At 45.9% G+C, this 15,833-nt stretch overlaps 1 protein-coding gene across 4 annotated transcripts in view; it reads right to left on the reverse strand.

The window, feature by feature from the left end:
• Positions 1-10,654: 10,654 nt before the first annotated feature.
• Positions 10,655-15,833, reverse strand: part of LOC119466275 (putative Polycomb group protein ASXL2) — a 49,390-nt gene continuing 44,211 nt past the window's right edge. For all 4 annotated transcript variants that reach the window (XM_037726751.2, XM_037726750.2, XM_049657836.1 and 1 more), the window contains 2 exons: positions 13,360-13,974; positions 10,655-12,375 (listed from right to left, as the gene is read on the reverse strand). In XM_037726751.2, the coding sequence (XP_037582679.1) occupies positions 11,812-12,375; positions 13,360-13,974 (1,179 nt within the window). In that variant the 3' untranslated portion in view covers positions 10,655-11,811. The remainder of the gene's footprint in view (positions 12,376-13,359; positions 13,975-15,833) is intronic.

The following is a 15,833-nucleotide window of genomic DNA, read 5'->3' on the forward strand; positions in this document are numbered from 1 at the left end:
GACTTTTATTACATACGAGACACCTGTATTGTGAGGGCGAGTCTCGGAGGCACCTCACAGTATATGTGCCGCATCCAAAACACCGTAGACTGTTTGTTGTACGACAGCACATCGCGGGCCTTTGCCTGACGAAACCGGCGTGTAGAAATTAAATGTTAAGCAGGTCACTGCATGTTCTGCTCTATCCGTTATCATCCGGCATAATACAGCCCAACTGCAACAAAACTCTAGTCCACGTAAAAAGCTATAGCTATAAGAAACAAGTCAAGCAGATAGTGTAGATAGTTAGGAGCCTGCGCGCAACATTTTTCGTTTGAAATACGAATCGATGCGTTACAGAAAGTTCACAAAAATAGCCGTTCTGGATACCAAAACGTTAAAAAAAAAAAAAAAAAAAAGATGGCTCGTCGGAACTGACGCATGCCCCAGAATGAGCGGCTCATTGGCATTATCTTCGAGATTAGGTGACGCCCGAGGCCAATCTCGTGTGCTATGTGACGGTTACCAATAAGAAAATTACACAATTACGAGCCCTGAAGCTTTGTCGAGATTTGCTCATTAGTATGTATGTACTACTCACTTATAACCAATTTAGCCAAATCAGTACATTTCGTTGAAACGGCTATTGACCCGTTTCGCGGAGCAGTTTGTTCTCGCGAAACAAGATGGCGCTTTCGGTGGCGCGCGCCGCACGTTGCTTCAGCGAAAGCGCACGAATACGAAACCATTACCGCTTCTGCCCTGCTTCTGTGCGATCAGCTGTCGAAAATGCAACCGAGTTTTCGCTCACTCACTGTGCTCCATTCATGCTACAAAATGTAGAGCGGTGGATTGAAGACGTGTGCAGTAATTGGCTGCAAAAATAGTGACTGGCATATTAAGGAATGGAATGAATATGCGTCACCAAGTTGACGGGCCGTTGTTACATACGGACAGCCTACATGTGTTGCCAGCCCTTGTCGATGCACGGCTTTCCTCGTGGATAAAAGAAAAATGAGTCATCCACAAGCGCTGTATCGCTAACATCCAAAGATGTCAGCCCCGGAACGTCGGGAAAAGTGAGTGGCGTTCGTTAAAAAATGAAAAAGGGAGTAGCTCCGCTTCTTGGCACAGCAAGTTTCGCGCGCGTTATCTACACACATCTACCCCAACTCGCACGCAAACTTACGCACACTCTATCGCCAACGTATTAGGAATATGCGAATGGCCGCGCACTTGAATCAATGCGCCAAAGCCTGGCTGAAAGCGACGTACTATAATATACCGACAGCACACGAATGGTCGAAGCTGAATGCTTTGTGACGGTCCACAGGAGTTAGCAAGTTACTAGCGATAATACATATTTGCTATAAGCTATTGCAAAGTACAGAACAGCTACGTTTCAGGCCTTGTGAGCAGCAAGAACAAAACTATTGCAACTGAGCACACCCGCGAGCGATTAGGCAGAAAACAATCAGATAGTGACCGCACCTACGAACTTCACTCAGTCAGAAACGTGACCACCGCTGCTTCAAAGTATTTGCCAAATAAAGAACGAAGAGCAAAACACACTGATCCTGATTCAATTCATAAGCGGAAAGTTTCGATCGCTTGGAATACATCCTTAGCCTCGCTTTTAGAACAATGACTATATACGCTGCTCTCGCCGTTTCGACAAATCTTAATCCCCGAAAGCGCTTTTACATCTCCTCTGAAGCTGTGACCAAAGCTTCGTGTCGTGCACCCAGTCCGCGTCTACGATATCTCCCAAAACATAGGTTTCCTGAGCCGAAACACGGAGGCAGCTGAGGTAAGCAATGTACGCGTCACCACGTGATCAAACATGGCAGCGCCCACAGGATCGCCGCGAAAAGGGTGAATACCACGCGGAACGCGCGTCCGACGTGTACTTCCCACGTGTATATTATTAAGCTCACCCTTTGATGTTATTCACGGGCGAAGCGCTTTCAACGTCTTATGTGTTAGCATAATTTAAAGAGTGGAGCATTAAGCCGTGAAACGCACGCCGAAGCGAGTTGAGGATGTTCTAAGGATAATCGCTATGGTAAGGACCGACAAGCGCGACCCATTCGTGCAATGACGCAGCTGCTTTGCAAGTGGCGCAGCAGCAGACCGGACGCGAGCAGGGGCGGCCGATCGGCAGATATTTCCTTGGCAAGCACGCGCGCTCCTTATCACGACAGCGCGTAGCCATGTATTGTGACCGCTATTGTTCGCGGCCATCGAGCGTGCTCTGTCCGTGTGTGTCTAATTCCGAGCAACGATATTTCGGCAAATACCGACGAGGCAGAGTACAGGCTCACTGTACGTTGCCTTATTTGCTCCCACGGGCATTGTGACATGGTGGGGCGCGGTAGGCACTGAAATTAGCATCAGACATGGCGTCAGAAGTTGGCGGCTGCGCAAACCGGTGCTTGGCGGCCGGCGTGATGTTATTTCTTTAATCGTTTTGCCATTATTAATCGTGCCATTATTTATTCTACTTTGGCGGTGCCTCCAGGACACCAAAGTTGGAACCAGGATTAGTCCGTGGGTTCGCGACTCGCCGAGGCCTCCGCGTGCGAGTGTTATATCATGTTCGATGTACAGGACCCGGGCTTGGGAACACAGCCGTCTGTGGGGACTCTCAAACTCCGATGAAACGCGAGAACGTGAGAAGCGAATAACAATTACGTAGCAATAGGACCATGTTGCGTTTCTTCCAACATATTTCCGAAACTTAGCGATGGTTTATTTTGAGCAAGGTTATTTGTAATAGTGCAAACGCATCATTTGGAAGCAGGTTGAACAATATGTAATGAAATTTAGCTGCGAGCAAAGTGTCGGAAAGCAAAGTATAGCGGCGCTGTGCACGGGTCGAATGCTCCAAAGCTGGAAAGAGCGCTGTTTTGCAGTTGATATCTGAATTTCCTGTGAGCAAATAAACCGACAACTAACCACGTTGAATGAGAAAACAGCGTCTTCTGCTTACACCGCAATACTAAAGCATATTATCAAAACGATATGTCGCCTCGCGGCATAACGTGTGTCATGATCTAATGATCTACCTCAGACCTTAGGATCTAGTTATCGTTCACTGCTACCCTGTCTGCGTACTTTAGCGAGAATATTTCCGCTTCTTAAAGCATTAGTAGGCATAAAACCAAACAAAACAGGATTCAGCTTAAGCGTACATCCCCATATAAGTCATTAAAGCACCTGCCTAAACGAACGTACACTCCGCGATTTGAAACGCCTGCATGATTTTTAAAGATATAAAATTAAAGCAATGCTCTACTCACCGGGAAGATAGTCGTCGTCCCGAGTGAATTCGTGTCTCAAGAAACCAGCAATGTGTCGGTCTCCTTTTCCCAATGCGCAAATTTCTTATCAATCTTGCTTCTGCGATTCTCGTCGTCTGCTTCTTTAGTGAAACGATGAAATGATAGAATGCTGTCCACCGCGACGACACGCAAATGGTACGCAGAAAAAGTCTTTCGACATCCATTTCTTTCTTTCTTTCTTTCTTCTTTCTTTTTCTTTTTTTTTTTTCGGGTTTGTATCCCGACGGCATCACGATGATTTGTGAACTACGAGGCAACTATTCAGCGCTTGTCGTTATAGGAAAACCTGTTTCGCTTCAAACCTTAATTTGGACATATGGCGTTAGAGACTGCGCGCGCTGGCAGTCCGGCCGTCCCATTCGGCGCGCTCCCCAACAAAAAAGTGTAATCTGAGGCTCCATGGCGGCTGCACGGCCACCGTTATCCGCCTCTTGGCTATCTCATTGGCTGTCCAGAAGTTACGTGTTTTGACATTTGTGCCGGGAAACGGAAGTTTTGCAAAATGCAATTTTGCGTTTTCGTCAGAATGACGAAACGTGACGTGGAGCTGCAAATTTTATCGACTAATACTTTTTTTGTGGTCCTTGGCACCTATATTGCGACTTTAGTGCTTTAAAGAGAAAGTGGACGGTAGCGTGCAGAAGCCCGTGCAACGCATCTGCAATTTCGCGAATATGTGGTTGCAGAAAGTTCGAAAGAACGTTAAACACAAAGTCAGAAAGGCTGAGACAATCTCCTGGGTGGCTGCAATGGAAAAGAAACAGGCTATATGAGTAACTATACCCAAATCACGAGAGATAAAAAATTATGGCTACTCAAAGGGAAGCTCTCTACTTCTCGAAGCGAGATCAGGATGCCTTGGAACGCGCAGTTATAAAGAGAGGTACGCCAAGGAAGAAGCATGTGCTTGCTGCGGTAAAGCTAGGGCAACGATAGAACATGTTTTATTAGAATGTGAAGATATCTACCTGGCTGTCGGTTTAGGTTCGGCTGGCCTCCTTGAAGCCCTTGGGTTGAGGGACAGAAGGCATAAGTAAACATGTCCGCAACCGAGATTGGCGGTTGAATGTTTGGTGGCGGAAATGTAGGGAGACCACAAACAACGGCGGCGTGCAAAAACAACAATGGCTCAAAAAGAATGATGCTGGGAAATTTTTGTCTGATAGAAAATAGAAAAAAGATAGGTGGGACATTCGGCAAAATAAGAAAAAGGCCTTGCTGGCGCAACCCATCACCTCGTTTCCAAGGGGCTGCTCATGTCATCCAACCATCAATCCACCCATCTGATGGAGTCGCGATAGTTCACGAATCGACGCTGTTCTCTCTCGGTAACGCGTCTATCATTTTCATCGCTCGTTACATCGTCTATAATGAATCCTGTCTAAATAGCAAATCAAGATGTACTGCAGGCTACCACTGTCCACGCCGGGTGCTGTGGATTAAAAAAAAAATTAGAGCAGATCCCGTAACCTGTGGGAATCTGTGTTCAGCGAAGCTTTCGTAGATGAATACGCAAATGCGCACGCAAATGTTAGTGTGCACGTTGGGCTTGTTGGTGCGTCATAATAAATGCCATTGTCGTAGCGCATCTAAGACGGGACGAAGGGGCACAGAAACAAACACACAGCGCTGTGTGTTTCTGTGTCCCTTCGTCCCATCTTAGATGCTCTACGCCAATGGCATTTAATATGGCAAATGTTAGTGTTGGATTTGCGTTTAGGCCTATATTTGATTATATGCGACTATTTGCTTTAGCACTTTTATCGCTATCGGTACATATGTGTGTATCTGTGTAAGTGGATCTCCGCACACTGGGGATTAATTAAACCATACATGCACTTGCCATGGTGGGGTACTGGCTTTGGCATTGCGCTGGTAAACCCAAGGGCGTGGCACGGCCGCTACATACAACGCACAAGGTGCGTCCCGCTGCGTATCGCCGAAACGGCGTCTCGGGCCTAGTTCTCCAAGCGCCCGCTGTCGCGCCACTGTTCGGGGACTGCAGATGACGGAGAAGCGCCTCCACAGCTGCGCCGGTACGCGCGACAATGGCTATATCAGGCCGTAAATAATGCGTTTTATAGTTGCACATTACAGGTAGAATTTTCGAGTCGTCATTAGAAGTGTCCAATACGCCAAAAATGCCAACAGGTTGCTATATGTGCGCAAGAAATAGCCGACCGGTATGACATAGGCTGTTGACAGTCCAACAAGCGGTTTGCCACTTGAAGCACTGCACTTGACTCTTCCTCGCGACACATGTAAACAAGACCTAATATCTTGTCCACTTGACTGTCTTAAATCACCTTCTGCACAATGGCCGTGTAATCTGTAATGAGTTAGCAGTAAACATCCTGCTTCACAGATAGTCCTTTGTGCATGCTCTACACGCAGCCGCTCCTTTACACCAATTTCGCCGGTTGAGTGTCCTACATACTTTTTGAAGCGCAGCAAGACATGGAAGCTTTAAAAGCCATCTGCTTCGGACATGCTCATACCCTTTCTAATACCTTAACAAAGGCCTGAATGTGTTATTTTCATAAACTAAGAGGCGTTCGTTCATTTCATCCCGATCGGCATGCAACTTTTTCAACTCTTTCCTTGACGAGGAACTTTCTTTTATTAGAGAGTTTTAGAATAGGGGCCCCAAAGTTTGGGGCCCCAAAGAGCTTTGCGGGTGTTAGCGTTGGGGCATGCAAGAGCGAAGAGTTTTAGAATAGGGCTTTGCGTTTGCGAATACCGTCTTGCGCTTGCAGCGCCACTACGGTGTCAAAGAAAAGCTATTATAAATATTAAAATAAACTATACCATTTTATGATAGGAAGAGTAATTTTGACTTTCGTGGTTTTGCGTTTAATTGCAATTAAGGTGTTATGCTATTAGCAGCAAGCGATTTATTGCGCTCAATTTTGAGTAACCAACTTGACGTGCCTTCACCAGCCAAGCTAATCCACGTTAGGCCTACGAGCCATGAAATCGACAATCGAATTCAGAATCAGCGGCGTCTAATGAATCAATCTTCATTACACACGTTAGTTGAGAGAAAGAGATAACCGCAGTCACTTCTCCTAGCTTACTAACTTCACGCGTTACCACGAATCAAGCCGAGTTTGGTACTCGGAGAGCCGCCGCTTCGATGGGTGCCGCCATGTTTGTTGACGCAAAACTTTTGGGGCTGCTTTTGGGGCTCCCGCTAAATCGGCGAAATAGCGTGCCCAACGCCTCCTCTAGAGGAGGCGTTGGCGTGCCCAACGCAAAACCCAAACGCAGTTAGCGTCTCGCGCATGCGCAGTGGTGTCGACGCTATTTCTTTGGGGCCCCTATTCTAAAACTCTCTATTGCAATATGGACACTCCAAGCGCATTTCTGCCGTCGCCGTGAGGTTCAGTATAAAGACCAACAGTGATAAAATTGTCGCCGCACGCCGTACGCTGTGTGTGCGAGTGAAAGCGTACAAGTGCGAGCCGGCAATCGCGGTTCAATGTAGCGCACGCGAGGGAGGAAGGCAGGCAGGCCGGAAGGGCGCGTTCTTCTTTCGCGCGCGAGGCACACAGGCTAGGCGACAAGTTGGGGTGCATTCCGCTCCGTCGGCTGCTGCTCACAGCGCGACCGCCATATCTTGAAAGCAATCTACGATGTGGGCGAAGTGCGCGCCTGCGCGGGCCTCATCTTCAAAGCCATCTGCGATGGGGACAAAGTGCATGCGCCGAGTGCCGGTAGCTTCGTATGCGCTGTGCTTTCGACGTTTAATTCGCATTGAAGCGAGACGCTTCAATGCGAATTAAAAAGCGGGCTTGAAGCGAGACGCTTCAAGCCCGCTGCTGCTGGCACGCTTTCTCAATCCGGCGTTTTCACAGCGAGTGTCCGCGGTCAACGAGCGAGATGTGTTCATACCTGTGCGCGCGTGACACCGTGCTTGTCTATTTAGTTAGTTAGCGAATGTTTACAACTTCTACTATCTACTAACCCACTAAACTACTATCCTTGCTTCGTATAGCTCTCTACTAATTTGCTTCGCTATAATTTTCTACTATTTGCTTCACCTTTTGGGCGAAACTGCGACTTTTTAAATCTGTTCACTGCTTTCTCCAAGACGTGATCAAGATCTAATGTAGCTTGGCAGGCCTGATCAACAGGAAAACTACCTCCTGTGCACGGTTTTAAGGCAGTCTCTGGAACGAACGCTTCTATCTCGTCGCAGGGAGAGGCACTTTCATTGTTTGGGCTTTCTCCCGATTCCACAATCGCCTGCCCCATGCAACTATACTGTGTCATCAGTAAAATTGCTTCGATGGCATTTTTCCTGGGCTGCACATTCTCTTTCTGCATGTAGTGAGGATATCTGTGAAACACGGTCAGGACTACAGTCGGAAGCAGGAGTCTCAACCTTCGTGTACTTTTTGTAGTCATTCTCTCAATCACCTCCATCATACGAAATGCCTCAATCATACGAAAAGCACAAACACACACATTACTCACACCACACTATACACATTATATTAACAGGGACCCAAGCTCCCCCACTTGTAAACAGTGCGGGGCCTATCCATCAAATAAACACATCTTGTGGGAGTGCCCTGCAAACGCCATCTTCAAGAAGACAATACTTTCCAAATTACCACACAACCAGCGTCCTGGCAGCTGGGAGGAGTGGACCACTCCCTCACGAAGGTTTGAAAAACTATGGTGGCCGCTTCTGGTGCAACACGTCAAGAACGTGCTGGGCCAGGAGGCATGAGCCTACCAGGAGGCCCGGACTTGGGCTTTAGTTCCTTCGGGGCTAATAAATGTTATTTCTCTCTCTCTCTGTGTAAAATGTAAAGAACATACCAGAGACCTGTCACTTGGCTCCCACTTGCTTCCTTTTCCTGACAGTCCTTGGTGAGAAATATTCTTCAACCACACTTCTCGACGCTGTAGGTTGCAGGGGAACTCATATCTCACAGTGGGTTATTTTCTGGCATTTGTGTCGCAGAGCGGCACACTTAAGCTTCGCAGCATTGCGCCGCATGAAAGAGGCTGGCTGCCACACACACGCACACGCTTAAGAGCCCTAGCCAATCACGGGAAACACGAGGGAAACTTGTTCACACACACACACTCAAAAAAGCACGTGGCGAATTCATAAAGCACGAGGAAAACACGCTCTGCTACGAACCTTGCTCCGGCAATCCCTGCGCTGTACCCGCGCGTAATGATGGTGATAATTTATTGTACTCCCCTTTGAAACGGGGCGGTGACAAATAGTCACCTAGCCTGCATGATTTAATCAGGTATGCTACACGTTTTTGATCTAGCATTTTTGCATAATTTCATTAATCTTTTTTACCCCCCTCAATATCTACCTTATACCTCTACCTATAATTAAGAGATAAAATCAGGTCGTGTCAATCTCTTCCCTGCTTTTTTTCCACCAATACTTTAAACGTCTCTTGCTTATCTCGACTGCTGACCAGTTCATGCTTCTGTCCACTTAAAACCTAAGTGCTTCTGGAAGGTGTATGTTACCTACTGTTCTCACTGGGTGAATCCCTTCACATTCCGTTACGATGTGTTGAGTGGTCTCCAAATCTTTGCTGCAGCATACCATATGCCTCATCTATACAGTTCCAAATATTTTCTCCGGTATGTTTTGGTCCTTCGGAAACTGGCTCGAGCCTCAAACAGCAAGGCACTGTGCCCTTTGTGTTATCATACAGATTTTCCCTTCTAATTTCTTTCTTTTCATTCTTCTAAGTATCCACTGTCCTTTTGGTTTCCATTCTTTGCATCCAATTCACTGTCTCTATTTCTCTTACTTTCTTTCTGATGACTCCTGGTATTCTATTTACAGTTTGAATTACCCTGTACTTGGTTGCCAACTTTCTTGACCTCTCCTCTATTCTGTGTACAAACTTTTCAGATACACATACTTGTGCACTTTAGCCGCCCATTTATTTTCATCTATGTTCCCGAGTCTTTCTTCAAAAGTAATTTTGCTCTGTGCTTCACTGACTTCAAAAGAGGCCCAACGCATGCCACCTCACACTACCTCATTTGTGGTTTTACCGTGGGCTCCCAAAGCCAACCGGCCTACTGATCTTTGGTTAACTTGCAACCCCGACAAGATATCCGATTTTAAGCATAAAATGGCATTGGTGAACGTTCGCGCTGGCACCATTAGTACTCTTTTCCAGATTCCACGCACTGTGCGGCCACTTATTGTGGCCGCACAGTGCTCCGTTTCGTTATTGCTGCATTCCGCTTCCCGTTTATTTTCAGATATCTTGGTGGGTGCTTGAGTAAGTCTTTCCTTCGTTTATGTATACGTCGAGGTACTTATATTGCTTAACTATGGGTATGATTTGTTGAATTGACACCACGTAATTACTCATCTCCTTCATTAAAGTTCATAATTCCCGATTATTCTGTGCTAAACTTAAGGCCTGCAGTACGTGCCTGCAGTAAGCAGGCACGTTTGTATTGAAAAGTTCGAGGCATGATTACGCATGCAAGACAGTGATGACCGGCGCAAAGATCCTCTGTGTCGATCTGGCCTCCGTGTCAATTTTCACTGTTTTAATAGAAGCTAAGCAGCATCCAAGAGTTCCTCTGAATATAAAATAGGAAGTCTTAATGAGAGTGTTTGACCTTAATTTTCTGTCAGTTTCAGATGCAGGCTGCTTTTTTTTTATGAGGACTCAGCTGCCGTTGACAAATCAGACAAGTCTTGTGGCCAACACGACCAGCTTTTCATACCCAAAATTACTAGAGGCACATTTCTCTGGCACTGCGATTGTTCAGCTACCATGGAAAAAGGGGCTAATAAGTACATGGATTTGTTCAACCTTCATGCTTGTAGCTTCAGACGCATTCCTTTCTTTCTGAGCGGATGATGCTAATAAATTTCTGTGCACACGCATAATCATTCACAATTATGGCATTGATAATGCAATGTTTTGTTGAAAATTATCGATTGGCCAAGTTCCAATGCCATTTGAAACCCCAAGGACAAAGTTTAGGCAAATCCATGTATACCCTACGTACCCATTTCGATACTGGTTAGACAGTCACCCGCAGCTCCCATAGACACTAGTACCAGAGTTCCCTTTAGCAATTTTAGTAGGAAACTCGACAGCCACTGCCACTGTATTCCATTCGGTACATTGTTTTCCCACTCACAGAAGATTAATTCTCGGCAAAAGTGGCACATTTCCTATACTATTAGAACACTAACTTATAAATTCCATTTCAATTGCTAATACTTGCCTTTGCTCAATAGCATAAACCTGCTGGGCATTCAGTCGAGCATTACAAACCACAAGAGTGCAGAATAAAGAGAGAGGCTGCTATAGCGAACCGGAAATATTTATTTACAATGAGAAAAAAGACCTGTATATCAGAAGTAGCCAAACTGAAGACCCAGCGTAGCTGGACTATGTATAATATATATATGTATATATATATATATTTATATACTAGAGGTAACTTTATGCAACAAGCGTTTCATGCAACATTTCACTTGAATGAGTCTTGAACACGCGCACATGAGAACTTTCCTCAAGCAAATGCCATACACTTGAGTCAGTTTCATCCCTGAACACCTTAAGCCCAATTTACACTTCAGGAATCCAGACAAATAAATATTCTCTCGCACAACATCCATCCCAGCTACTTTCGAACATGTACAAATGAGCCACCCTCGGTTCAAAAGAAAAGGAAACGTGGTCCATCCACCCCCCCCCCCCCCCCCATCACGTCATTTCTCCCTTCCAAACACATCAGCAATGGTTTGAGGGAAAGCTACGCACAAAATGTAGACAATCCCAAACTACTAGGTGCATGATCTCGTGAACCACTCTTACAAGCTCGCGTTTTTCTGAAACCACACCAGCACGATGACAGAAAAGCTGGAAAACAACATTAAGACTTTGGCAACCACAGGGGTCATTAAAAACGGAGCTGCCCGCACTTCCCTGGAGAGGAACCTGGCACTCTTATCGACCACCTTACACAGAAATAATAGGGAAGCTACTAATGCTTCACCCAACACAATTTGCATTTCTTTGCATCCGTTACCAGCTTCATAGCAGCAGCAACTATGCTGTTTCTGGAAGCTGCAAGTATCATCATTTGTTACGCTTGGACAGTGCAAACAAAACTCGGCATGAATAAATATTACACGTCAGCCATCCTGCACCAGAAAAAAAAAATCACAAAAGTAAGGTCAACGCAGCAAGTTACACTGGTAAAACAATGCAAACCATGCTGAGTCAAGTACAAAGGACGTCCTAACTGTTATTCACAGGCAGGGTTAGGAGACCTGCGGTGGGACATAATCACTTGCGCTGCATCATGCCTTCATTCACGATCAGTGCATGCACTGCCACTAAGAGCCAGCCCTGCTGTTCAATTTATCCTTTGGGCAGTGGCAGACACGAGTGCTTAAACCTTTTGGGCGCTATTTACCACAGTCTCTCCTTGACAAAACAGCGCACGGTGCATTCTGTCACCGTATGAGGCAGGTGACGCACAGGTGGGAAGGGCCTATGCATCCGTCGTGACAAAATGCACCACACTTGCGACACACTGCCATGGGCCTCAGACTGCACGCGCACGCGCTGGCTTCACCACTGCCACCACATCCAGTACCGTCCTCACCGTGGCCACCTCGTCGACGACCGTTTCCAGACACCATGATCGGCACAAGTGCGACGCCACCACCTGACTGTTCAATCGACACGCACACTTGTGATGCCACGGCTGCTTGAGAAGTTGCTGACGACGACACCTGCTCCTGAAGGGCCAACAGGTCTCTGCAGCTAAGCGACTTGCGCGCTGCAGTTTTCAGGAGAGCAGTCTCGGGCAGGGTCACAGGAGCGCTGGAAGGGCGCGTGACGACGACGAGTGGTTGTGTGCTGTGGATGAGCATTGCTGGGTCAGGTGTGGCACTCCGAGAACTCGGCCTGACCAGAGCCTGGAACACTAGGGGCGGTGAAGGTCCTACCATGTCCACCTCGAGTGGGACTTCCTCAACTTCGACAACTTCAGCCACAGCTTCTAGGGCAGGCTCCTGCGGAAGACAGTAATTATTATCTTACTGTGTGGGAGACTACAAAAACCTTTTGTACTTGTAACAAGCCTTTCAGGAAGCTGGGCAATGAAAAGTCCTGCTTTTCTTCCCCCAGATGTACACACAACAAGGACTTCAGATTCAGTTTCTGAACAAATACACTCTGTCCATTGAACTGTACCTTAAGATCTTGTCATCACCATGGTCAATTTCACTCCAGGACAAAGGCCTCAAGGACCTTCAACTACCATATGAAATTAATGAGTGAATGATCTTATATCCTCCATCCCAGCGTCCAATTCTCCACTGGCCCCCTTTTCCCTTCCTTTGGAATCTACTTTGGTAGTCAACAGTCTACTGTTTACCTGTTCAATGCATTACATTACCTACTGAAGCTCTACATCTCCATCTTAATCTGAACTAGATTATTATATGATCACCACAAGGCTTATTACACACTAAAATGTTCACTGCTCATTATAGCAAGTATTGAGGCCTACATTTTATAGCAACAATGACTCGGAACCTTTTTTCAGTAAAACTGGAAATGCAACACCAATGACCACATTGGTGGTCATTGGTGCTGCATTTTTAGTTTTACTGAAAAAAGGTTTCCAGTCATTGTCATTGGTGGACCAAGTTGGTGCCTTCAACAGTGCAAGACAAGGCCCGCCCTAGGCAACCTATAGTACCAGCCAGCAATTGATCACAAGAGACATGAACTTATCAAAGCAGAACTCATCTACTACACTTTAAGCATGACCACGGGAAAAATGTGATGTGGCCAGTAAAATGCACAAAATTGTACTGTAACACTTGGGTATTTATGAACTACAAATTTGGTAAGTGCTGCGTGAAAGAAACAAACTTAAAACAGAACACAAAATATGCTTTTCTTCCGATTTCAGTGTATGCTTGTAGCATAAAACCGCTCTTCACGCACGAAACGCATCAGTGCACAGGGGAAGTGAAACAGATCCTTACCTCTTGCGCCACAACCTCCAGAGCCACCTGATCGGGAACACTGTCGTGCCCAACCATGTTGGCCAGGACAGCATGGTCATCTCGCCTTTCCTCCTGCAACAGCAGCATGTTGTTGGCTGCCATGAGGTCCCTGTCCATTGGTTCCTCCTCTTCAGTGGTCACAACTACAGTACTGTGATCCACCGGTGAGGACAGGTAGACCACTTCCTCCTCAGCACCCACCGCAGGCGGAATGTCAGTCGTCAGAATGATCTCGGTCGCCACCTCCGGCGCCAGTGTGATCGGACCTATCGGCTCAGACACAACCTCCTCGTGCAGAGCGGCTTCAACTTCCACCTCAGTTTCAACCATGGTGTCCTCTTCTACAGCTGCTTCCTCAGCTTCTTCAGCAAGAGTGGCATAACCCTCCGATGCCGGAGCTGGAGATGCCTCCTCAGACTTGTCATCGTACACCCTAAGCAGTAGCTGCTCTGCTGACAGTGGTTCGCTGCCTTCATCCTCGCAAGGTACAGTAGACTCGTCAGCCTCCGGAATAATGCACTCCGGCGCCTCCAGTGGCTGCACCATTGTGCTCGAGACAGTTTCTGAGACTGCAAGTGGCTGCTCCTGGCATGGCTGCAATTTAGACAAGGACTACATTTGAAACTGGCCCTGCAGACTGCTGACAGGTTTGTAAATGGTAAATACAGCAATGAGCTTTAAGGAAGGGTGCATTCATGATGCATAAAGAAAATATGCACTATGCAATGTTTGCTCATCTAACTTGGTGATCATAAATTGTTATATTGCAAACTGTGAATCACCAAAGACAAGGCCAGAGAAATAAAAGAGGTGGGAACTCGTGATTCGCTTGCTTTACCTGTCATTTTTCCACCCCGCACTAAATTTCTTGTGGTTGGGAACTGGATCATGGTAGTTCCAGCAGCTACTTTGGCAGACAGCTGAAGAGCTACACTAATGCAGGCACATGGGTCGCTTCATTCTTTAAATTTTGGCGTATGGGAAATTCTCCTCAAAAAATTTTTTTAAATTATTATTTGTACTACAGGTATAAAAATATTGCAATTATTAGCGTTTGCTATGCAGATTTCAAATATGTCATTACTTTTTCTGTAGCTTCTATATATATATATATTTTTTTTTTTGTCCTTCACAATGGCAAAATATACAGTGATCTTTGTGGGCACTTTCCTGTGTACAAAGTTTTCACAAAAATCATTGTTTAGTTTATTTAGCTCGTTGTAGGCCGCAAAGTGCCAATATCTATCCAAACAGCATGTACAATTACTGGAACCATGCAATTAGGACACATTAACAATTTTTTTTCTCACAATTCCATGAAGTGTAACCTTGTACTTTCGCAACTGCTGCTGAGAGATATTGCAATCTCAAGTAGATATCAGCATTCTACATATCTTCAAGAGTATGTATGCCAAATTTCGTTAATATAGGACAATTATAAGTGTACAAGGTACACTTATAATTATACACTCATGGGATTGTGTAAAAAGTTGAAATGCACTCTTTTTTGCTTTCTTTTTTTTTTTTTTGCATAATTCCGCTAATCTTACATGCTGTTTGGATAGATATCGGCACTTTGCAGTCTACAAATACAGTAGCTGAAAGGCAGGGGCCACAAGGAACGACAATGCACTCGTCACGAGACAATGCCAGGACAATACCATGGAAGGTAAAATATTTTGTACAGGTTCAGGGCACAGCACTGACTGGCGAATGCTTGCTTGCATATGCGTTGGTTCACTGGATCGCATAAGCATATTATTTGCTATACAACGCTGCAATTTGAGCCTACTTCAGTTTGCTTTGCCTCTGCACAACACCACGAGGACACAACAAAAGTTTAGATTAGAGCCTGCTGTAAGATGGAGGTCGACAATCTTTGAAAATGCTCATAGGATCAACCCGAGCCACACACTTCTGGGCAGTAAGGATAGACGCATGCGATGCAAAGCTTTCTTCAGCAAATTAACGTGAACAGTATTTTGGGAGCTTGCCTTGACTGCCTAAGCTGGTTTACATTCTGTTTAGGATCCCTTAAAGGAGTACACGAGTCTTGGAGACGAAAAAAATCAATTTTTACATACTGTTATTTTCATAATCTGCATTTCATGGCATACCTACCAGGCAAAACTTAGCTCAAATGACACGTCATTGAGCAAAAAAAACACCATATTTACCCATCGAAACGCTCAGCTTTGCCTACGAAAGCACCAAAAGTTATGCAGTTTTCACCATTCGCCATTTCGGAACTGCTTCCCAGATTCTGGCCCTCTAGTCTCATTTGAAAGGGTATCTTTCCGGCTTAATTTCCCGCCAAAACAAGCCTTTAATGCCACTTCAGAAGAGAGCTACCAGGCAAAAGCACGAGACCAAATCATGCCATCTTGTTGGCCCTTGGCAAGCAAGTGACTGCAGGGCACCTTCTGATTGGAGCACGAGAAAGTTTGGTGCAG

This window comes from Dermacentor silvarum, chromosome 10 (genome assembly GCF_013339745.2).
Source record: "Dermacentor silvarum isolate Dsil-2018 chromosome 10, BIME_Dsil_1.4, whole genome shotgun sequence".
NCBI lineage: Eukaryota > Metazoa > Arthropoda > Arachnida > Ixodida > Ixodidae > Dermacentor > Dermacentor silvarum.